The following is a 25,568-nucleotide window of genomic DNA, read 5'->3' as shown; positions in this document are numbered from 1 at the left end:
CATTTGCTGATCCATAGTCCTAGTATTTCACCTATACAGACGGTGTCATTTAAAACAACGGTATCAAAACCTGCTTATGTCACGGCAACTCACAAACACGCTGTCCAGCATCCGTAAACATGGAGCCACTCACATTTACTGCCATGCAAGTATGGCTAACATTTTGATTGGGAAACTTGTTACCAAGGAAACTGTTAAGCGGTTGCCAGGGAGCTTCCCACCAACCGTATGCTTTGGAACGACAAATATAGATGATCTGTGTTTTGGACGCCATCTAACTAAGAATGATAAATTGCAAGAAGTATATTCAGGTTCTCACCTGGGGAGAGTGTAGCAATGCCGGGCCCCTAAAGGTGTGAAAAGTACTCTTTCATTTCATGCATGAGGGACCTCTCTTCCGCATTTTGCTTTTTTTCCTCGGCTCACTACTCATCTTCCAAAAGAGGAAATTAATAAGAACTAGGGTGCAGAACACAACCGAACAAAGAGAAGGGCTAAAGGATTAGGAAATTGGATTCTAATTCAAGAAATGATTAGTGGTATTTCAGTTAGTGTTTGAGACAATACAAACTCCTTGAATTAAAAAGAACTGCTTGGGCGATAAGAGATTGATTGTGTTAGTGCCTCACACATTTCAATTTCAAAGTGCAAACTGCCAGCGGTTTGGTGGAACGGCCACAACACATTTCAGCACATTTTAACTGTATGGGCCCGGCTGGGGCTTTCCAGCCCATTTGTAGCAAAGATTTATTTCAAATAGTAATCTTCATGAAATGACCACTTAACTTTTCATCACAAAATATAGTTTAGGGTTCACCGGTAGCTGAACACATTGAAGTGGATAATTAGTATTTAAAAATAAACATTTCCTGATTCAACAGGCGGGAGTAAGAAAACCCTAGGATTTTTTTACGTGTATGATTTTATTGGGCACTCGTTGTAAAATCTAGAGGCTGTGATTGGATGTATTTCAGCCTGATTTCATGCAGGACATGAGAAACCAAGTCCGCGGAACTACCCGTGCACGACTGTTGCCAACTTCATGGATGCAGTATTTCATTTTTTTTTTGCATTTACGCATATACTTACTGAATATATGTACCGGTAAATGATATATATTGTCAAAAACAACAAAGTGCATTCATTGGAATTGCTGTGCGACTTGTGCTGTGACATCATTAAGATCTAATTTTGTTTCTTGTTTGTCTATAAAATGATAAAAACCAAATACAGAAAATTAAATTCTGAATTAAAATTCTGAATTAAAATTCAACTGAATTAATGCAAATAACCATAGTAATTGGAAGAATTAAGGTAATTGTTGCACAAATAAACTGAAGTCACATCATTTATGGAAAAAGGTCCTTGTCGCGTAAATGTTGGTGCTGTGGAAAAAGATTCACAAAGGTAGAAAACCTGTCACCGCTCTCATTAGCTTTTGGGAGCGAATGCCAAACATCGTCCCCTCTGTTTCCTCCATCATGGTGTAATTAAATCAGAACTAAGGTGTTGTGAATTTGACACTCAATTAAATTAAAAAAGGAGAGGGAAAAAATGGAGGGCCACAACAGGTTGTGTTTACTCGGCCAGAGGCTGGATGCTTATAGTTACCGGCTTAGCCTTGGGTTTTAGCATACTCCAGTAGGAGCATGTAATTTTGTGTGTATAACCAGGGGAAGTCAAGCACTCGGCCCGCAGACTTTTAGAAATTGGCAGGGTTTTTTCGATGTATCTTCGTGAATGGAAAAGCTCTGTTTTGTAAACATTGCAAACGCTAGTCCGATTGATTGCAGCCAAAGTTAACTACGAGTTGGAATAAATATAAATAGTTAAATAATAAAATGCAACAGCAAAAAAAAAAAAAAAAAAAATGTCTGTAGCTAAAGCAGCTGCGTACATAGAGGGTAGCAAAGGCTGTCCATCCCATTAATAAAAAGGAGACTCCGAAGAAATCCTCCATTTTAAACAATACCTGTCTGTCAGATCGGGCCGAGGGAAGGCCGCTCACTCATGTTCTGCCAAAACAGCGAGCTGATTATGCTGGTCTGCGGTTGATGATGCATGAACTGACTCCCGTTGTTGGAGGAACAGGCTCCTGCATGCCGAACAGCAGCAGTATGGAGCTGTTCCATATAGATGAACTTTTAATTCAAAGGTTTTTTTTTAAGGGTATATACTGGTACCTAAAATCATGAAAAGCAAACCAAACACAAATTCATATATATATATATATATATATATATATATAATATATGTGAGCGCATGTATGTGTATATGTATATATCTATGTACACACATACTGTATGTGTGCGTGTGTATAGATGGAGATGGAAGAGAATAGTGACTTTAAAAGTGAAGGTTAAAAAGGTACATGCTATTTTTTGATAGTGTGTACCTAAAATCCTGAAAATAAAACTGATTTTTAAATAAATAAATAAATAAATTATATATATATATAGCTCCATAAAAAGATTATATTATATAGAAAGATTATAGATTAGAGAAAGATTATGGACAGATTATATTACGCCCCCGGTAGATAAGTAGTATGTTGTGATAGGTTTTCTCTATCTATATTATCTATATCTATTATCTATCTGAAGTAGTTAAATTTCTGATTCTAGGTGCCTGTTGCATGTTTTTTTTAGCCAGGAAAAAAAAATTGTTGGATGTTGTCGGACTTGATAGTAGAAATCTGTTTCATGGCAGCCATTACTGCCCAGAGTCTAATGCTTTCTCAAGGTGATGTGTTGATTTTTGTATTTTTTTTGGCCTCTGTTGGCAAACATACTTTCCCTGTGTGCCCAGCCTAATTTGTTTTTCACCAGAAGTAGCGCAAACACCAATATTGGATCATGGAGAGACTCAACTTAATGATATGATTTAAGTTGTCATTCAACCTAAGTTGGCACGTAACTGATGAGTTACACCAAATATTACTGTGATTGTTACTCTTCATTCAGACAAAGTTATGTATAGGTCCTGATCAAACGGAAGCATGAAGTACGAAAGCAAAGCAAACATTATTCCCGCAACAGTTTGAAATAGTATAATCAACATGAATATAATTGTTCATATTCTACGTAAAGCTCACCAATACCGATTAAATTGCACATTATCGCTGTTTAACTGGTTCGCCATTTGGGGTCATTTCCAATTGTCTTGCACCGGCCTCGATGCTGTTTGTTAAATTTTGCCCACATCATTACCCTTCAAATCTTCCTCTGTTATCGGTGTTAATTGAAAACCCTTAACTCAGCGACCTGTGGACTTTTGCAGCACTAAACAGATACAAATAATAATAATAATAATAATAATAATTCATTGAGTTGATTTATACAAACACTTCAACACTCCTTGGTCATGGAACAGCCAACATAATCAGCCAGCTGTTGGAAGATGGTGAATTATTCGAATAGTTGATAATCATCTCAAGTTGATAATAATTATATTCTTTATTTTGATGATATTATTTTTACATGTAAGTGGAGGCTTGATGTTTCTGCCTCACAGCAAGAATGTCCCTGGTTGGATTCCGCTTTCTGTGTGGAGGGTTTCTTCCGAAAACCATGCAATATGTTATTGAAAACCTACATTGTTTGAATGAGAGGGTGAGTGGTTGCATGTCTCTATATGTGACCTTGTGATTGGCTGGCGTTTGACCCCAGGGTTAACCCCGCCTCTCCTCCAATGACAGCACCCAGACTCCAACACCCCGGCAACCTTGAATGCAGGATTATTGATATAGATAATGAATGAATGCAGGAATCAATGAATCTAGGAATCACATTTTATGATGTAAAGTTAAATCAGGTGTAAAGCCTGACCAAGGGATCTTACGCCTGCAGCGCTCAGTAATCGCAACACTTACATTTCACATTAAAATCAATAATAGATACTATTAAGTGTCGGCGTGTGGTGAGCCATTATGAGCCAGAGCAACCTGAATATAAAGAAATGGAAATCCAAAATAATTAGGTTGAAGGGAATAAAAGCTGCAAAGCGGCTGAGAGCTGAACAATTGTGCACGTGTGTGATATGTTGTGTGACGTCATGCCAACTTTTGCGTTTTAAGGATCCTGTGCTTTTCATCTGAACGAATAAGCAATACGAAAACTTCATTTTGCTCATTGCTCATATCGCCGTGTGAGATCGTGGTGAAACATAGGGAGGAAGGATGACATGGTGGATGGGTTTTTTAGCCACCATCAGGTTGCATGTGAACACATGTCTTAGGTTGTTCAAGCTGCGGGAGCAGGTGGCCGGAGCAGCACCACCATCCTCAGTGGAGGTGGTCAGTTTGTCATTTTTTAACAGAACAAAATACACACACTAAGTGAAAATGGTGAAATCACGAGCGCAGCGCGTGCAGTTGAAAAACTGTCCATGGGCTAAGGTGATACGATTATTGAGAAAACATGCAATTAATAAATATTACAATAATGGCAGCTGAGTGAGGTTCCTTCTAGTTTTCTCACATAAACCTGAAGCAAGTGTAGTGCGGAATGAGTCAACGTGGTTTCACGTCACATTAAATATGACATGTCGGATTGATACTGCGCCGCAATGCACACCGCTATGCAATATTTTATTTCCACGTTGCATTCCGCCATTTAATCTACATGCAAGAAAGCTGTAAAGGAAGCCATCTGTCTGCTAAGCAGACAACCAGCTGCGGTCCCACTGTGTCTTTACTGGGTCCTTTTTTGACATTTCCAGGACCAAGGCAATATCTGTACCAGAGCCAATCAGGCCATACATGTACTGTATAGGCTAAGGGCAGCATGACCTCTAGAAAGCACCAAAATCAAGAAAAAAAAACACCTTTAATATAATTGTATTAAAAATAGTTATTAGTATCAACTCTTAAAATTGAGTAGCTCATATTGATTCGAATACAAATTATTATTACTAAATGATAACATAAAATAACCCCCTCCCCCTTGCTCTTTGTTGGGGGAGGGGCAAATTCATAGATGTGACCCCTTGTTATTTTAATTTATTGCTACCATTATTATTATGGATTTACTTATTTACAGGATTTTTATCTTTTGGTAAGGGTATATGGATTGATTTTTGGATATTTTGTATTGAATTTTTCATTTGGTTAGCATGCCAACTGGGTGACATGTTATCTTATAAATTAAAGGTGATGGTAAAAACAAAGCTGTGTTTCAAAGTGTTTGAAATCGTAGATGGAGTGGTCGCCTTATAAAAAGCGCTCGCAAAGTACGCTGCATTGGCACGGGCCGGCTCGGGCGTGCACACACAGATGGGCTGGAGCACGTCTCAAGAGCAGCATCTGCTAACGGCACAAAACATTTGCCGCCTCAGACAAACAGTCATGGAGCGACTCTTGGCTGCGGAAAAGGATCGGAATCATCCACGGAAAGGTTTGAACTGGCACTTGATGGGACCCGCGGAGACAATTCTCAAACATTTTCTTCAATTTTTTTTTTTTCCCCACAAGTGTCAGGAATTGTTTTTCATCACTCCACCGATGTCAGAAACATCTTATTAAAGATGATCAAGAATCCTCTAATCCCGTCTCCGCATATTCAATAACCACGCAACGGAGAGCACCCCTGAATGAACTTGGGCTAATTAATAATTCATCCCGGGTGTCTGAGCTACCGGGCCGAGATGGGCCGGGGAAGATACAGCCGGGTTGCGATAAGGAACACGCCGGGGTGAGAGGGAGAGGGTGTGCGAGAGGCAAACACAGAAATCTGATGGAGAAAGATGGAGCGATACATTTTGACAAGGAAAAAGAGAACAGAAAACTACAAAGAAGGAGATGATATCGTATTAAATGACAGGAGACCCTGGGATGAATTGTAAATCCGCAAGACAGACACATACCTAGTTTTACACTTTCCCAGAGGTGACGGAGCCGGTATTCTCCTGCCGCCGCGCTCGTCAGTCTTTATCAAATGCCTTATCCAAATGAATCGTCTCAAAATCCAAGCACGTGTGTCTTCTGTGTGGAAAAAACCCGGGCCTCGGTTTCTCAAACGCTCCGAGTGACGCTCTCGGCGGACCGCCTCACTCTTGCCGCACATTTTAAATCGCACATTTCGGAGAAACACGAAGGGGTAGCCGGGAGACAACTTTGCCGCGGATAAACAACCTTAGTCTCTCGTTTCATTCAAGAAAGACTTCAATCATTAAGATTTTCCACGGTTGGATGAGGGAGAGGGAAGACGGGAAACTAGTAGTATGTATGTGGAGGAAAGTCTGATCATTGTCATCTGGAGGTCGTGTGTGTATGTGTGTGTGTGTGTGTGTGTGTGGGTGTATGTATCTGTCTGTTTCTGTGTGTGCTTGACACACACAGAAATGTGTATGCATATGTAGATGTCTGTGGAGGTTCTCAGTCATCCAAGTCATGGTGAATTCTTGTCAAAATCTTCTTTTCATCAGAACTGGACTATATTTATCCTCACTTGAAGACATTTCATATGATAATATATAATAATATATAAAATAATATATATATGTAAAATAATATATAAAATATATAAAGACCTTCATATATATATATATATATATATACATATATATATATGTAGGTCTGGATCAGCTGTTATTTATACATATATATACATATATATATATATAAATAACTGCTGATCCAGCAATATATATATAGATAAAAATAACTGCTGATCCAGCCCTGGTACTGGTCATTTTAATTAGTAAATAAATAATAAATTAAATGTTGCTGTATTTCAGTGGCAGCTTCTCTCTCTCTTTCTCTGTCTCTCTGCCTCACTCCTTTTTTCCCCCTTATTCTCTGTCTCTGCTGCAATTTTCACTTGAAATCATTCTCACTTCTCTAACATGGATAAATCATTGATAACAATAATACAAATGAGTCTGTAATTGGGCTCATGGTGTTCCATGACAGCAAACAATGTTCTGGCACTGTGAATATCCAATCAAGGTTTGTTTTTTGTTTTTTTCTTTTGTCTTCCATCCAACTTTTCAAACAAGTTTTATTCTATTTATTTCAGGTTTTTTCATTTGACAGTGACTGCCAGTCAAAATCGCTGGTGTTACGAAAAAAAAAAAAAAAAGGAAGATACAAGGTGACAAATAAAGCCGGTGAGGATAAACAGTTAGGCAGTTTATGCGAGTCATCTGAACATCTGAACATCTGAACGTGAGATCAGCTTCTCAATGCCATTTGACTCCCGCCTGTAACTGAGACATCAGGATGACTTAAGACGGTAAAATTGTAATATTTCATGTGCAAGGCTGAGATTCACCTCCCACTCCCACTTTGTGAAAAATACCGAACGCCTCGTGTTTTTGGGGCCAAACAACGCTTTTGTCACTTTTAAAAGTGATTCCTCGAGACACAGTAGCTATTTCTGTCACATGTTGACATTAGGTTAGAGCCATCAGTATCAGTGATGCGCTACATTGGAAATGGACATTGGTGGCCACTGTCTCAGTTTTTAGACGAAGATAATGATGCTGATATTTTATTATTATTATTATTATTATTATTATTGTTATTATTATTATTGTTATTGTTGTTGTTGTTGTTGTTTTTGTTTTTGTTGTTGTTGTTAGCACCAGCAGCAGTAGTAGTAGTAGTGGTATTAGTATTATCATCATTAGTATTATTGATATCATTATTATTGTTAAAATGCTATGGTTAAATCATAGTCTACAGTTAATACTGTAGTTATATTCATGACAACAAGAACAAGAACAACAACAACAATGATAATAATAATAATAATAATAATAATAATAATGGTAGTGCTAATAATAATAGTAATAATAAAAATATTAATGATGAAGATGATGATGATAATGATAATAATAAAAATATTATGATAGAATAATTATTATAAGGGGTGTTGATGTTGTTATAAATTATTATGAGTCACAGTATGGGTAGCAATGATGATATAATAACTGCAACAATACTACTGATACTACTCATAATAATAATAATAATAATAATCACACATTTTCTTTTAATTTTTTGTTTCACAAGAAAGGACATTAAAGTCTCGGAGAATACTCATAAATTTGATATTTTTCATCAATATATATCTGATGTATTTCATCAATACATGTCTGCATTTTTAGTTACGCACTGCCCACAGTTTCAGAAACTTTGAAATGAATTTGAAATTCGAAATGTAAAGCAAACTAAAATCACAATTTTACATTTTATCATCTAGCGCAATTCTCTAAGCTTTAGTATTTAGACACAATAACCTAAAGCTATTTTGGCTCATGTAACTTAACTTCGCTGTTTAAATATTCTGATATTGACAATGCAATCAATGTCTAATAGCACAGAATGGAAGTTAAGAGTGTGTGAAGTCTCTGTTTCTGTAAATTACAGTACTTTCCCAGAATACCCGGCTATTTAAGGAACATACAGTTGCAATAGGGAGTTAATTAAAATCCTTCACATTTGATTTGACCGTTAAACAGTTGGCAGGGCTCATGCCTGGTTTGCACTGGATTTCCCCCCCTCCCCTCTTCCTATTTTAAAACCCCATGATTAAATTCCAAGGAGTGGGAGATCATGCCCCGATCGCTCAGCAGCGGGTTTTTGAACGGGCAGATTGGTTAACAAAGGCGGCAAATTGAAACGGCTGGTGCTCCACGGCACGTTTGAAAACGAGCCACAGGGAGAAGCATTCACTTCCAAACTTCTTGTTGAAAAAAAAAAATGAAGACGACCGAGAGATGGAGAGAGTCAATTTGTCTCTGAGATAAAGACATTTTTCTTCTCTCCCTGACTGACATCTGTCCCTCGATCTTCCTCGCCATATCACTCCGTTAACTACAACAGCACCAACACCGATATGAACGCATAAGACTAACTTTCAGTCACAATATGATCAATCTCATTCGATCATAATAGGATTGAACACATGGACCAACAATTTAAAAATGATAATTAATCAATCTGGATGGATTTTGAAAAATGACGCATTTTGTGAAGATTTTCCCCTTTTTTTTTTTTTTGAACATTTATTAGAACAGGTTCCTTGACAGAGTCACACACATTCTTACAAAACCTCATAATAAGACACACATTATACAATATTCTTTATAGGGCACTTATTTCCTCACTAGCTATGAAAAAAAATTATTTATTGCAATTTTTCTTTTTTTTTTATTATTATCACGAGCATCGATCTTGCTCAGAGCTGGACTTCGAGTCGCTTGTCTAGCTCATCAGTGTCTTGCTCAAGGACACTTTAAACTGGAAGATTAGCGACTGATCCCCTCCACCTCCTAAGCCGCACGAGGTCCCGGGCTAGGCAGTGTTGATATTGCATTGGCTCCCTGTATAGTATAAATAGTATCTACTGTGCTAAGTCACTTTCTGCTATTCTACCTGCCAGATGTCGGGAGGGTACAATTTACAGCTGTGAGACACTTCATCTGAGCTGGGATCACGGGCTTTCTTAGCATCAGGAGTATTGATGGGAATACACCCTTATCTTAGCCTGACAGCAGGAGCACAAGGGTGGCGAAAGGGCCGAGGATGTTTATCTTCCAAAAAGAGAGTGGGAAACATTGTGCGTGAAAGAGTGAGCGAGAGAGAGGGGAAGGTAAAGAGAGAATGATGATTCATTTCTACTGGTGGTGCAGTATGATTCAGTTGCCATATAACTGCAATCCCTCCCGTTTTTCCCCCCCTTCTGTGTGGCGAAGGGCTATTATATGGCAGGAAACTGCCAAAATCAGAAGGGAAGGGACCATTCATAAAGGAGGAAATGACACGACGTCCAGTTTCCTTGCCAAATGCGATATGCATCATTTAAATCTGTAGCTGAATGAATATTTCACTCTCTACAATGTGCAAAAAAAACCCAAACTCTGCGGCGACGGCTTCCACCAAATGCCTTCACACCACCGGTGAATAATTTAGCGTTTAGATCAAAATCACAGCGCTTTACGCACAAATCAGTAATTATACATTAACGCCGATCTTCTTTATTTTATTCTCCATACTTTTCCCCGGTTAAAATAATTCCAACGGATTTAATCGCAAATTGTTCGAACCTCCCGCTGTCATCTCGGGTCTCGTAAAATGATCCAAGGAAAACAACACCTCGCTAGTAGCCGGCGATGAATAACAAGCAGCTCAATATTTAATCGCGAGTCACATTTTGCGAGCTGTCTCAATTACATCGCCGTTCCGGCAGTTTCACCCCGAGGTAGAGTGGCGTTGACAACATCGTGGCGTTTGTGACTCTGGCTGCCGAGTCCCGGCGTTGTGGTGTGACTCACAGGGAACTAAATGAGAACGTCTTCTTTAGACTGTAAAATCACTCAGACAGCACCAATTTGTGCAGTTTTCAAGATGGTTGTGGTGTGGTGGTGTGTGTCATCCCTTCCTATTACATTTGTAAAATTGAGGGCAAGACACTGATGACATCTTGTTTTCATGACCAAACAAAATTGAAATGTCTTTTTCTTCCCCCCCCCCCGACTTCTACCTTCTCATCATTTTCCCGTCCCAAGGCCGTGGAGCGAAATAGCAAAGACTTTAGTGGATCAATGGATACCTAAATGGCATCCGCCATCAGAAAATATGAAAATCTTGATAAGGGAACTACTTTGCTTACATTCTAACAAATATCCAGACCCTGTAATGATTTTGTATTTTGGATAAACCGCCCATCCATCCATCCATCTGTCCAATCACCCAGTAATTCACGGAATTCATCTAGATATACACAGGACTGTCTCAGAAAATTAGAATATTGTGATAAAGTTCTTTATCTTCTGTAATGCAATAAAAAAAAACAAAAATGTCATACATTCTGGATTCATCACAAATCAACTGAAATATTGCAAGCCTTTTATTATTTTAATATTGCTGATTATGGCTTACATCTTAAGAAAACTCAAAAATCCTATCTCAAAATATTAGAATTACATGAACAAGTAATTTTTTCTTTTTTTTAATTGCATTACAGAAGATAAAGAACTTCATCACTATATTCAAATTTTCTGAGACGGTCCTGTAATACAAATCGCAACCCCCCCCCCCCGTCAGAACCGAAGACACTCCTGGAAAAGGAAGCTATTATTTAAAGTTGTACGTATAATTCTACTGATATATGCTGATATTAGATGTCAGACAAGTAAATGAGTGATGGTCTCTGTCCACTTCAGGGGGGACATTTAAGAGTCATTATTCCACCATTATCATCCTTGCCAATGAGTATGGAGCCCTCCTCCCTTCTGTCAGTGTGCTGTCTGCTGTATAATGGGCCCGGGGTGTCCATTATGAAGCTAAAATGGTCGGAGACCCACTTTATCCACAGTCTTACTAAGAGTTGCAGAGGGATGTAGACAGGGTAGATCAATCATTGAAAGAAAAATATAGGTTTCTGTCCATTCAGCTGATTGTTTAGTGTTCATTGTAGTTTTGTGAACAATGCCAGACTTTGGAAAGAGCAAAATGACCTTGAATACATGTGTCTTCCTTTTGCACAAACCGGCACATTTTACTCTGAAATTAACATCCTTTATCTTGGTTTTGACTGACATTACATGTCAGTGGCATTAATGAAATGAATCCTGCAGCTTAACCTCCTCCGGGATCTTAATTGGCTTTCTATGTGGGGAAAACTTTGGCAAATTTATCATTTGCGCATACCTTTGCTTCTGAGGTGGGGACTTTAAAAAGTCCTTTTCATGTCACACTACTGTGTAAAGTATTTCAAATGAACTGCAGCTCATCAGATGTCACAAGAGTATTTTGCATTTTATGTTCACAGCTGACATTGAATAATATTGTTTTTTTTTTCATCTAAAAAACAACCGCAACTAATGCTTAATCCCAATTGCAGGCACTCCAAGGTTATCAGAAAATACTTATTTCTTTGCAAGGTTGTTATGCAACACATTTTTTTTTTCAGTTTTTCGTAATTTTTCTCCAATGGAATTGGAGAAAAAAAAAAAAAATATATATATATAGATCTGATATTAACACCCACCAGTTACAGCTGAATATCGGCATTGGTCGAACCTGGGGCAGAGATAAGAGAATCGAGAAAAGTTGATGACTACGACTCATCAAGTTAGCAAGAAGTGCTCAAGAAGCCAATTTGTGGCTAGTGAGAAGGCTCGGTGGCTAGTAATGCCGGATAATAACTAGCCACAGTGGCTGACGGGGACTGCCTGTGCAACACTGAACACTACGTACCTGCCAGTATCACAGGTGTAAGTTACACTCAAAAAGAATAAAAATGAAATGATGATAATGTTAAAGTTAGAATTATAGGAATTGATAGAAACTCCTGAGTGACTGCGGGACCAGATAAAGAGTCTTGTACGGTTAGAAAAGACACGAGCTTTAAACTGAAGTTAGTAAAACCGGCCCCGCAGGGCTCATAGGATTAATTAAACAACTGTGATGAATAATCAATTATTAGGTTGCTGTTTAATTTTCTGTCTGTACACTTAGTTATTAATTAATTGTTTGAGCCAGCAGCCCTCGGGGGAAGATTGGCTCAGTTCACAGTGTATTACACATACGCGTGTTTTATTGTCGGCACCTGATTTAAACAAGGTGTCAACACCACAGCGAGCTCATCATCTGGGACTGAAGGGTATGCAGCTTGTTGTCGAGCCCCGCTTGAAACACCGCCACTTTACTGAAGTCAATGGATTTGAATCCCGACAAAATAAAGAATAATAGAAATAGATAAAATCCATCCATCCATATTCTGCCGCTTATCCTGCCCTCAGGGTCGCAGGGGATGTTGGAGCCTATCCCAGCTGTCATCGGGCAGGAGGCGGGGTTCACCGGTAACCGGTCACCGGTGGGTCACAGGGTCACACATATTTGATATTTGCTGTATTTGACATACAACATAAAGCCCCTGCATGTGGGGTTTTCTCTTCCGTGTATCTCCGTGCTCACACACGTGAAGATTTCCGAGTATTCATGTGTTGCATTTTTGCCCCTGTATTGAATTTGCTACTTTCGTGCATTCAACCAACTCTTGCAACCGCATTGGTATTTTTTTTTTCCTCTGTCTCAGCTTTTTGTCTTACTTTCCTTGCTCTTCCTCTGCATGTTATTTAGTTGCCCTTGCACTCGTGATTTACAGTTCCTTAATGCGGTCCTGTGCGTGCAGTCAGCAGATGAAATCCTCATTTGTCACATTAATAGTCCTCTCCCTCCACTATACATTCACTCGCACAAGCACATAAGAATACACGTCAGGTTTCCATCACTTTAGAGGACATTACATTGACTTGCATTTATTTCCTGAAGGCTTGCCTCGATCCTAACTGTCATCACTACTTGCCTAACCCTATAACCCTCGCCTGAAGCTCACTTTAAATCACACGTCACCCTGAAAATTTACAAGATGGAGACAGAACCAAGCCGAGACATAATGGGCCTCATTCACAAACAGTGAACACAGTGGATGTTGTGCTCGCGCACAAACACGGGATTCATCAATATTTCCCCTTGAATTTGCAAATAAATTTAGACCTGTCTCTGAGCAATGCTCATGCATAAATAAAAACAGCTCTATCGTGCGATTGAATACAAAACCATATTAAACCATCATTTACCTTATTAAAATTCATATTGAAAGAACACCGATGCAATAATAATGATAAGGATAGTAATGATTATAATAACAATAATAACAAAAGTAATAATAACGGTGAGAATAATAATGAGGATTCTAATCTGCTTGTATGTCTGTATGTGTTTCTGGCTCTCGATTGATGGACAACTAGTCCAGGGTGAACCCTGCTTTTTGCCAATGGTATCCGGTATAGGGGCCAGATTGCCGAATTAGCAGAATTAGCAGAATTATTTGTATAATGAATGAATGAATGAGTGAATGAATGAATGACTAAATGAATAATATGTCTTTAGTCCACTAATATTTCTCGGCACAATCCAAGCAATATCGGGCGGGGCCATCACTCCCGGTTGTTTGCTTCTTATTTTTCCGATCCTGTATTTTGGACAGCGACACTGGTGCTGAATCACTTCTGTGTGACCCGAGCTCTAGTCTGTTACTCCAGGGACACAACATTCACTGCTCCTTTTATTACCACCAAAGGACCCCCCCCCCCCCGCCCTCCCACCCCGTTTTTCCCAGCAATGATTTATTTTTTTCCTTCATTCTAACTCTAATAGACACCTGGAAAAATGGGTTTTCTACCGTAGAGAAGGACTGGCATGCCGATTACAGATCCCTGACATGTGGCTGCCAATTCAAAATTATTTTGCAATATACCCACTGAAGCAAAAAAAAAAAGAAAGAAAGAAGCCCTTTTTACAGTATGTCTTCATATGCTAGATAGTCCCCAGTGGGATTCTTTTTCTTTTCTCCTCATCACCTCACCTCCATCTTGACAAGTTCTTCCATCAAATCGTTGGTCTCGTATCATACAAGAAACACTGCACGATAAAAAGTGTTTTGAATTAAATCTGCCCAAATTTTCACTAACATTTACCGCATTTTTCGCACTATAAGGCGCATTGGATTATAAGGCGCACCTTCAATGAATGGCCTTTTTTCGAACTGTTTTCTTATACAGGGCGCATAGAATAGAAACTACCGTAGTGGCTGGAGTGTTATGCATCCATGAAATGAAGCTGCGCTAAAGGGAAAGTCAACAAAACAGTCAGATAAGTCAGTCAGTCAAAGTTCATTAATAGAATACAAACCAATGTTCTGACAACTCCGTTCACTCCCAAAACAAGTTAATGCATTCACAAGACCGTACCGTACGTACCGGTAGCTCTTACCGGTATTTGCGCCGCTTTCGTTGAAAACATTGTATTTCCAACTCTATTTGTCATAGTTCAAACCTTTTCATAAAACGAAAGCACCAAGAAGGACGGCCTCTGAATTCATTGTGGCTAGCTAGCGCTGTTGCCTTCATTCGAATAACGACTGTGGAGACGCTTCCACTTGCTGCTCTCTGTTCAACAACCCACTGTTCGAGTTTGTCCTCCAACTGTGGCCATCTCGCTTTGTTTCCTCGGAAACTCTGCTTCGTCTTCTTTTCTTGGCGCAGGTCATCTTGTTGCTTCCTCCGCTTACGCACCATTGATTCATTAATGTTGAATTTTCTCGCTGCTGCTCTAGTCCCGTGTTCTACTGCGTGACTGATCGCCATAAGTTTGAACTCTGCGTCATAAGCGTGTCTCTTGAAAGGTGTCATTTTTGGGTCTTTACATACACACAAGTGGTGTGGGACTAGAATTCCCCTTTACCATTTTTACCGCTGCTACTTCGGCGACTCCCCCTGACTACGGTAGCCATGAATAACCAATATTGATCCACATATAAGGCGCATCAGATTATAAGGCGTCGGTTTATGAAAAAAATTAAAGGCATTCCGGTGCGTCTTCTAGTGCGGAAAATACAGTATATTTGTATCCAAATAATAAGAATATTATCACATATTAAAAGCCTTCTCTTGTCCAAGGATGTTATTCTTTACAACTTCACATTAGCTACCTAACTACCTCAGTCAGTCAGGTGTCTGATGGGTGTCTCAATGACTCCAATGAGGCTTAACACTAGAGGGGTGCCAAATCAAGTGGCCTGTATTGCTACATTGCCACATATTGATTACGTCTACTTCACAAGACTGAAGGACAATGAATCCTAATCTTCATTTGCCCCTGAACGCTGCGGAAATCCAGACCTCACAGCTACTACTAGCATCCTTGTCTTTAAACCGTATCTAATTTTTCAACTTACATTTCACTCAGGGTCTGATTTTCTCAAGCAGTGACACCAAACTTTGCTCGTTGTTGGGCGTTTCAGGTGCATGAGGTGTAAAATGACAAGAAATGCAAATGTGTGCTTAAATGGCAGTTTTATGTGTTGTCACTTTGAGTGTTGATGTATGGCGTAACAGCGGTGACCGCAGAAACAGAGGTTTAAGCTGAAGAAGCAAATACATATATTGTAGAGTTAAAACAGAATATAGAATAAAGCAAGAAAAAAAATATATCAAGCATTGAAAAGAACAAAGGAGCTTCATTATACTGTGATGGTGGAAAAAAAAAATGAAGTTTTTGCTGCTCACTTCCTCATGATAAAAGCTCATGGTAGAATGTGGAAGAAATTAGCACTTTCCCCTGGACAGTAGTATATTTTCAAGGTTCTTAAGGATAAATTAATCACAATGTTTGTTGTAAATTCACATTTCTGCATATCCTAATACCATTCATTCATTCATTCACTCATTCATTCATTCATGCATTCATTCATTCATTCATGTCATTGGGTGAAAGACACGTCACCAGGCAATCACAGGGTCACATATAAACATAAAATCATTCACTCTCTCATTCAAACATCTGGGCAATCTCTAATTAACCATGTTTTTTTTTGGACTCCCGGAAGAAATGGTCTCACCCTCTCATCCACACATAATATGGAAACATAGAGCCATTCACTCACTCATTCGCCCGTCATGCAGAGACACACAACCCTTCACTCACTCGTTCATATGCCAGATAGAGACATACAACCATCTGCAAAATCATACACACATCTGGGTAATTCAGGGTTTGTGGGAGGAAACCAGAAAACCCTGGAGATGCCGAACTGAAAGGCCTGAACTCTCAAACACCGCACTTCCCTTTTTCTTTTTTGTTTTGTTTTGTTTTATTTTGTTTTGTTTTATTTTTATTTTTTTGTTGTCCAGAATATATTCCCGTTGCAGTGCACATTGAGTTTAAGCCTCTCTGATAAACCTGTGAGCGTGAAATTGGGATGACTATCTTTATTTTGCAACTGAAGTTTTCAAAAACCCATTTTATTTTTGTTATGTAAATTAACTTTATAATACAATTATGCAGGGAAGTGCAGTGGAAGGTCCCCGGTTTGATCCTAACATCGGCGGAGCCTTTTCTCTCCGGAATTTGCACGCCTATATGTGGCCCTGTTATCGATCTACTGACGGTTAACACGATAATTGATCTACTGACAGGTATCTCCCACTTACAAGCATAGAATTTGCCCTTTGAGTCGCCAATTATCAATTGCTATAAAGGCCTATTTACCGGGTTCTGCTCTATAAATGCAAAATGCTTTCCTGTCCCTAACTGGCGTTTCATTGATGTTGAAGAGGCTTTTTTCCAGAGATATTTGATGTTTGTCCAGACAGACGATCAGGAGTGTGTTCGGTCCAAATGACACATGTACTTACACATGTATCAGCTCTAAGACTTGCGGCAGACGTGCTGAGTGTGTGAAGGATGTCTGGGACAATATTTATTTCATCTAATCCCATGCGTCTAGCCAGAATTTTGCATTTTTCAGTTCGTTCCTTTTGACGACACTCCTCTCTTTCCCCTCATTTTTGCAATGTGCACGTACCCTCGTTTGCATTCGGATTTGTCTGGCTTTGGAGTGACGTGAGCAAGCGCGCCCCCCTCAATCAAATGTGTGGTGCCTGGCGCAGTGTCTTGCATAATGCAAAAATAACTGTTAAACTGTCTGCAAATGTCTGCATCCAACCTACTCTTCGTGAGTTCGTACACTCGAGCTTCACTCATTTATTAAGACGTCGCTTTCTCAACTTGCACACGACTGCTTACATCTCAATTTGCTCATCAGCTTGCACAGCCTGTTAATACTGTTTACATTTATTGCACTGTTTACATTTCTTTGCAGTAGTATGCCAAATATTTATTTCTTTTTTTTATTTTATTTCTTCGCGGCTACCCATCTGGCTTCACTGTGGACAGCAAAATAAAAGTTTCATTGTCAGGGAAACCAGTTTCCCTGGCAAACACTTTTTGAATCTAGAATAATGCGCCTTCGGAGCCGATCCGTTCTCTGTGTGATCTGTTTTCAGCTGCAGGGATTCTGATATTATCCTTAGCGGGATACACGACAATAAAGAAATGTATCTATCCACAATCTTTTTTCTTCTCTTGTCTCGGTACCAAATATATTTTCAGTCTCTAACGTTTCCCAGCTTGTATTTTTCCGTGTGCACCTAAGTTAATTCACCTTCCGTTTGTTTATGTTTTTTCTCTTTCCCCCTCTTAGCTTGTGAGCTGATGAATCAGGGCATCCTCGCTCTGGTCACATCCACCGGCTGTGCAGCTGCCAGCGCCCTGCAGTCCCTGACGGATGCAATGCACATCCCTCACCTCTTCATCCAGAGGAATGGGGATGGGGCTCCCCGGACCGCCTGCCAGCTGAACCCCAGCCCGGACGGAGAAAGCTACACTCTGGCTGCCCGTCCACCTGTTCGGCTCAATGAGGTTCTTCTCACCCTGGTGTCTGAACTTCACTGGCAGAAGTTCATCATCTTTTATGAGAGCGACTACGGTGAGTGGCAGCAGGTATCCAAGGACCTTCAGTAGCTTTATTTATATGTAAATGCAAAAGAACCGCATCTGATGTGAAGGGAGTTCAACGTAGGGCCGAAGTCATGCCAGACACAGGACAGGTGTTATTTTAAGCTTCTGAAAAATGCAGCTGTCATTTTTTTTTTTTTTTGCTCTCACATTGTCCAAATAGATAGCAAATCCTGTGCTAGGTCGTGGCCATCTGTCCCCCTGGGGATGTATCAGTTTTAAAAGAGCACTGGGGGTTAGGAGCATTTTGTCACTGTCAGACGTGTCAAAGCATTTGTCTGTTTGTCAGATCGAAGGTCAGAGGCATTAGATATATATAGGGATTTTGGGATCGGATTGTGAAAGTATCTCTAGAGACACGTAGATGAAGAAATGTGACAGTAATTATAAGTAAGACAGTTTAATGTGAAAGGTTTATTGCATATTAAGGCAACAGTTAAACACATCTTTGGTGGATACATGAATGGTGAATGGTTGTATGCCTCTAGCAACCAGTCCAAGGTGGAATCCACCTCTTCACCAATGACACTTAAAGTCAGCTTTATTGTCAATTTCTCCACATGTCCTAGACGTACAGAGAAGTCGAGAAGACATTTCTCACCATCCCACGGTGACATGAAATTGACAAAATAATAATAATATAGTGCACATTAAACAGTAAAGTGTAAAATAGACATCAAATAATAAACATTGAACTATAAAGTGTAAAGTGCACACGGATACAATCCAGTGGTACTGAAGTGAAAAGATGATTGAGATTTAACGGCATAAAAAACTGAAATGAATAAATATATGTATTTGAATGTAGAGAGTAACAGCAGGGGTTTCTGAACAGTTTAGTGCAAAACCAGTCAGTATCTAATATAATACAAAAGCAGCGTGATGCTAGCAAGTAAGAGAATTAAGTGCTTAAAGAAAAAAACAGAATTTAAAAAACATGAATGCATAAGTACATGCATTACTTAGGGAGAAGATAATGGTAGATAATACAAAAAAAAAATTGGCAGATATTCATTCATTATTTTCTATACTGCTTACAATGCGCTCGGAGTTGTGGGGCAACTGGATCCTTTCCCAGCTGCCATTGGACAAGAGATGGGGTTCACTCTGAACCCGCCACCAGTCCATCACTGGGCTACCTATAGAGACATACAACCATCCATTCCCGTTCCTTTTCTAGGAAATTCAGTTTCCAATTAACCTTCAGCATGTTTTTAGACAAGTTATCGATGGTTCATTGGAGACTCTAAATTGCCCAGATATTTGAATGAGAGTGAATGGTGGTGCGGCTCCATTCCCCTGAAACCCTGAGTGCAGGACTGATGATATGGATAGTGAACGAATCAATGTTTTTGGATCGTTTCAGGAAAACAGTGGCAACTCGCATAGACATGGGGAGAACATGCAAACTCCGAAGGGAATAAAAAAACAGGGACTTTTCGCTTCGAAGCGGAAATGCTAACCTCCGCGTCACCACGCAGCCCACATGCAGGTGGTCCTCACTTAACAACGTACTCGGTTAACGACGACTCGGAGTTACAACGGGCTTTGCAATATTAATATATATAATGTTAATGAAATGCGCTGGAACCGGAGTTGTGATTGAGTGCGTATTGTATGTGCTTATTTGCTCTTATAATTGGCCTATATTTATGCAAATATGAACATTAAAAGAAAAAAATGTAAAATAGCACGTCACTTAGGCTGATATGTATGTAAATACTGTACAGTAGTTGGGTAGAAACAGTGTTTCGCTTAACAACAAACTTCCTTAACGACAGACCTCTTGTAACATAACCTTGTGAGGACCACCTGTATTGCTTTCATGTATTGTCTAATGCACGTTTGTCTGATGCTATGCTCAGCTTATTTCACAACATATATCTAGGTGCAGTGCGCACATTTTAAAGAGTTCAGAAGCAGCCTTCCCACAGCGGTAGCATCAAGACATATGCCACGCATTTCCAGATATGAGTCAAAGCGGCGTTGCTTCAGTCAGTCTCAAAATCTCTTCCTGCATGAGCATACTTTCCGTGGGATTTTTCCGTGGATGAGTGACTATTACTGTATTGAAGCTTGGTTTTTAAACTTATGAGATATCATAAGTCGCTGTGATTGTCAGGAAAAAAGTCGGGGAGGGGAAGAGTCTCTAAGTTCACTTTAATTGCTTACATTCGTGTAACAAGAAAAAGATGTTGGATTGATTTCGGAAGAAAACGAATAACTCCTTTGTGAGTCATTCTAGGCGTCAGCATTCATGTGGAGTTTTACTAATTTGAATGGATTGTCATGCCATTCTCCTCAGACTGTGCAGTGTAGATCATCCTAATGGGGCCCTCAGACTTTAAGCGCCAAATGGAATACATTGACTCGGAACCATAATGAAGAAATTCCACCTTTCACTAACTTATAAATAACTGCAGTGTTGGATTTTACCAAAGTTCACCAGGATCTGTTGGGGAAAACTATGCTCCCTCAACGCCTTGACCATTAGCAATGACCCGATGAAGACGTAAGCCGAAGCCTGATTGGTTCTGACATTGTATCCCAAAAGTATCTCTCCGCTCGTAGATGTTGTTATCGCCTCTTCCGTTTCTTTTTTCTCTCACGCACCAAATAAGGTCATGTTTCACCTTTCTGTTGATGCTAAACTCTTTCCATTTGAAACGGCATTAAACTTACACAAGAGGTACGCCTTGCAGGCTTGCTTTCGCAAGTCCTTTGACAGGGAACCCGTATGACGTGATCATTTGTTTTCATTGGTGAAAAGCGATGAAGAAAATTACCAATTCTAACAAAATGCCATTTTGAATTCCACGAAACAAGGTACTGCCTGTTTGCAAGAATGTGCCCTGAAGAGATGTAAACCAACAGGGGGTAGCTTCTATCCCAATTAACTCACTTTAACTCACTTCATTTATTTTTGATGCAGTAATCAACAGTGTATATAAATAAACATTCATTAGTGCTTTAAACCTACATACCCCTCCAAGGAAGAAAGAAAGCAAAAACAAAAAAAAAACAAAAAAAAAGGTCTGAAAAGTAAAGCCGGTAACTGTCTGAAAACACAAGAACAAACAAAACGCACTGTGTGATTAAGATCAATGTGGGGACAATTCAGGCTCAGATAAAATTGTGATGAGGTCTGAAATAAAAGTACAATGTGAGGGGGAACTTGAAAGAGTTCACAGAGCGGGTTGACCTAATTACCTCGGGCAGATCGTACCAGAGCCTCGGGGCTCTGACTGCAAATGCTCTGCCCCCACTCCTTTTCCACCGGGATCCCAGAACAGACAAACGACCTCAAAGTGGATCGCAAAGTACGCACCAGCATGAACAACAGCGAGAGGCCAGTGACAAGACTTTGCGTTTGCCCCCTTGCAAAAGCAAAAATAGAATTGTATCATGCCGATGAGCACTAATATAATCAAAAAAACATTGGTTTTGCGCATCCTTAATAGAATTGTAACAGCATTCCGCTTTCTTACGTTTTCCTTTATAGGGAATACATTCATTAAACTAATCCCGGTACACTTCTTAAGACTTACATCTGACCCTGAGAAGTGCAATTGCATCTTTTGTGGATGAGCAGGATGAATAAAACATTTTGCTAGTTCATCAGGGCAGTAAAGTTCAGGCAACAAGTTGGTTGTGACTTGTAAGATATGCTCAGACCTATAATATTATTTGCTCATTATGTATGATTGTACACGAAGACCAGGAGGAAAAGGTACTAACCAATGGTGAGTTTCACTGAATTTCCCATATACATATGATGAGAAACAGATATTATCGATAAGTCACAGATGTGCACACCTCTAAACTGGCAGAAGTTCATCTTGTATGGTTGGTACAAGGTCCGGTGTGCGGTGTTGGTTATATGTTTGTCCATAGTAATGCTATTTAAAGTTAAAAGAAGCAGCGATGTTTAAAACATCAGTAACTCGGACACCGGGGAATTCATTTACATAGATATTAAATCACTGCAAAAGAACAATCTGCATTTCAAAACAAGAGAAGATAAAAATTCAGGGAGTTCTGCTTTAAAAAAAAAAAAAGGTTTTCGGTATGTAAAAGTGGGCGACCGATTTTAGCAAACATCATCATTTGGAAACCACAAAGTGGTTACTTCAAAGAAGGGAATCCAGCAGAAGGCACTTGATAACATTTGAAGCTTTTCCCATGAACACTTGTGAAGCCACTGCCGTGATCAATGGCTAGAGCTTTGTTAGAACACTTCTAGTATGGAGGACACAGTCCCATGAGTTGGCTATCAAGAGTCTATCAAAAGCATACAGTCCAAGTTGCCGGATAGGGAGCTCACCTTCAAAAGTGCAAGTTTTCTTACTTGGAGCTATTGATAATGCACTTGTCTGTATCTTAATTTCATTGAACGATTGGCTTGTTTTGGTTGGACGGCCTTTGCATAAAGGTGTTATGAGTTGTGAAATAGGGCTCTGAAGGGAAAGGCAGATAGCGGGATGCTATTTGCAGAAATAGCTAGCTAAGAGATCTGGCCTTGGACTCCAAGGACATGGGTTTGCATCTGCAGATGCACCAGCGGGTACACCAGCTCTGTCCAAGTGTGATCCCGGGTGCAGAGATGGCTACCTTTCCAAGAAAGGTCAAAATGATTTTGATTTTTATTTTCCTTTTCGATGTGCAATTGAAACCGTGTTATATAATCCAAATTGCCTGTCAAAGCTTCTAATGCGGCAATTGTGATGAGGATCGGTCCGCTCACACACACACACACATCAATGCGGGACTCCTTGATGATGTTAATGGTGTGTATAACAGCTCCGCTGTTTGCTAATGTCATTTGTGCTACAGTGCACAATGATCCTGTCAACCTTGGGATAAGTGCACATAATGTCTGGAATTTTATCTGCAGCGTCCTTAATAGCAGTACCTACCAAACCTCTAGTGTGTGTGTTTTTGGTGACTTTGACTTGTTTAACGTTTGTCTCCAAGACAGGAGAATGAGGGCGAGGACGCCGTCCGAGGGCGGCAGGCGCGGGCCGCATTGGTACGGCAGTATTCGTATGAATTCTGGCATAGTGAGATCCATCGCTAGGCAACATCCAAGCTCCGTGTCCTGCCGAGGAGCAGAAAGTTATCAAGATGGAGTCGGCACAGCGACTTTACGGTCGCTCGCAGTCTAGAATTAGATCACCTGGCTGATACGAGATTCCTTAAACTACATTTTCAAATGTCAGGGATTCATCCCATTCAAGAAAAACAAAACAAAACAAAAAAAAAAGCAAGATTGAACTGCTTCTTTTTTTTTTCCTTCACATCGGGCCACTTCCAGAACCGAACCACTCTACATAGAAAGGTCAAGCCCAAACTAGCAGTTTCATGTTCGGGGGGAAATTCTTGAAAACACACCTTCAGATATCATATATTGTTTCAGCTAAGATGGGAAGACGGATAGGGCAGACCACAGAAAAAACAGGAAAAAGGCGGACTGCAATAAGAATATAAATTAATCTGGAAGTGACTGATTCAAACAAAACTACCACTACCAGGAGTACTAACAATCATAATAATAATGTAATTTTGCTATATGGAGTAGAATCTGGCAACATATCACACATAGCGGAATATTGATTTCTTTATTTTGGAGCGGGGGATCGTCCAATCAGAAGGCTGGTGGTTCAAGTTCCAGGCTGGCCTTGTCTTGTCTAGCGCCTTGCATAGCAGCTCTAAGTGTGTGTGTGTGTGTGTGTGATTGTAATCTAGCTCGAACCCCTAGATGTGAAAGTGCCACTTTCTTTTATTTAATGCTTAATCCATATTAATTACTCACTGAATAATATCCTCAAGTTTTATCATATTCAGGGAAAATATATTGCACGTACAATCATGTGTTCGTATTAAATTTAACAAAATTACTAAATGTATATGTCATATGCAGGGCCATCACGCTGACATTATTTTAAATCATTTGACATGCAAGATGTTCCTTTTTCCTCACACGTGCACACGCCCACACACACACACACACACACATATATGCCCGTGTGCACACACACACACATCATAGCTCTGCTGTCTCAAAGGAAATACAGCTAAAATTGGATTTTGGCTTCACTTTTTGTTGTCATTCCTGATATGAACTGAATAGGATATTGTGCTGTGTCTTTGATACCTTTTCCAGTAGCCCGCTTGAGCGTGCAATAAGTCACAATGGTTCGCCTTGGTGGGACTAAATGGCCCCAGCCTGGCTTCTAATTATGTGCTAACATTATTCTATTTGGATTATTTATTTAAGACTGCTGCTTTATGTGTGCTTTTATTCAGGTTCTTGTCTAATTATTTTTTGACTATACAAAGTTGAATGTCGCTATCATCACCTTGCAGTTTCTTATCACTTTACACTGGATTACATTCACCCATACACACACACACATACACACACATAGACATACACACAAGGGCTGACCAAACCATCGGGAGCAAATAGGAGTTCGGGGAATTGAGCTACCAGCCCTTCAAATGAGGGGGTTCCTGCTTTACCAAGTGAGCTAAATATTAAAAGCAGTTATAAACTTAATATGATTCTATTTATATTTATATATGGTACACCTAGGACCATCACCTTCCCAAAATCAAGAAGTGTGTTAAAATCGCTGTTCAGATGATATATGAAACATCTGCTATGCTTTCCTGTCTACATAATGGGTACATAATCAATAATTATTTTTTTCATTTCTGTCTTAAAAATATTCCCTCACCTTCCCCCCTTAACTGCTGAATCATAAAGTACAAACTGGGGTCTTTATGCATCATTTTATTCCATGGTACCTCTGATAAATATACGAAAATAAATACATGTATTTGATTTTGTGTATGCAGCGATATATTATTGCAGGATTACTTTACTTTCAATGGCTCTGGAAAAAATGCTGACTTAATGGTTTAGGGAAAAGCGCTCATTTGCAATATACACACGCTCTAGACTCGAGATGAGGCCTCCTGGAAATTCTGCGAGGCCCACATGGAAATTAATCACTCTTGGAGACTCCGTTTAAGGAGGGAATATATAGAATCTGAAAAGTATACTTACCTCGAATTAAGCAGCTTTTAAAGTTCTTATAGATTTTGACGGGTAGGTTTGGGATGCTGCTGGACTTGATTTCATAAATCTTGACTACCGCAAATTTTGAGGCAAGAGGGAAAAAAAGGGAAAATA

General features: G+C 39.6%; 1 protein-coding gene across 3 annotated transcripts in view; it reads left to right on the top strand.

Moving 5' to 3' along the window:
- The window catches only part of grid1a (glutamate receptor, ionotropic, delta 1a), a 292,750-nt gene that overhangs the window by 165,197 nt on the left and 101,985 nt on the right, over positions 1 to 25,568 (top strand). For all 3 annotated transcript variants that reach the window (XM_086172135.1, XM_086172144.1, XM_086172127.1), the window contains one exon: positions 18,057 to 18,341. In XM_086172135.1, coding sequence (XP_086028261.1) covers positions 18,057 to 18,341 — 285 coding nt within the window. The remainder of the gene's footprint in view (positions 1 to 18,056; positions 18,342 to 25,568) is intronic.

This window comes from Fistularia commersonii, chromosome 2, assembly GCF_037954325.1.
Source record: "Fistularia commersonii isolate RoL2024-O1a breed Wild chromosome 2, RoL_Fcom_v1.0, whole genome shotgun sequence".
NCBI classification, from domain to species: Eukaryota; Metazoa; Chordata; class Actinopteri; order Syngnathiformes; family Fistulariidae; genus Fistularia; species Fistularia commersonii.
This window is presented reverse-complemented; position numbering and strand designations above follow the sequence as displayed.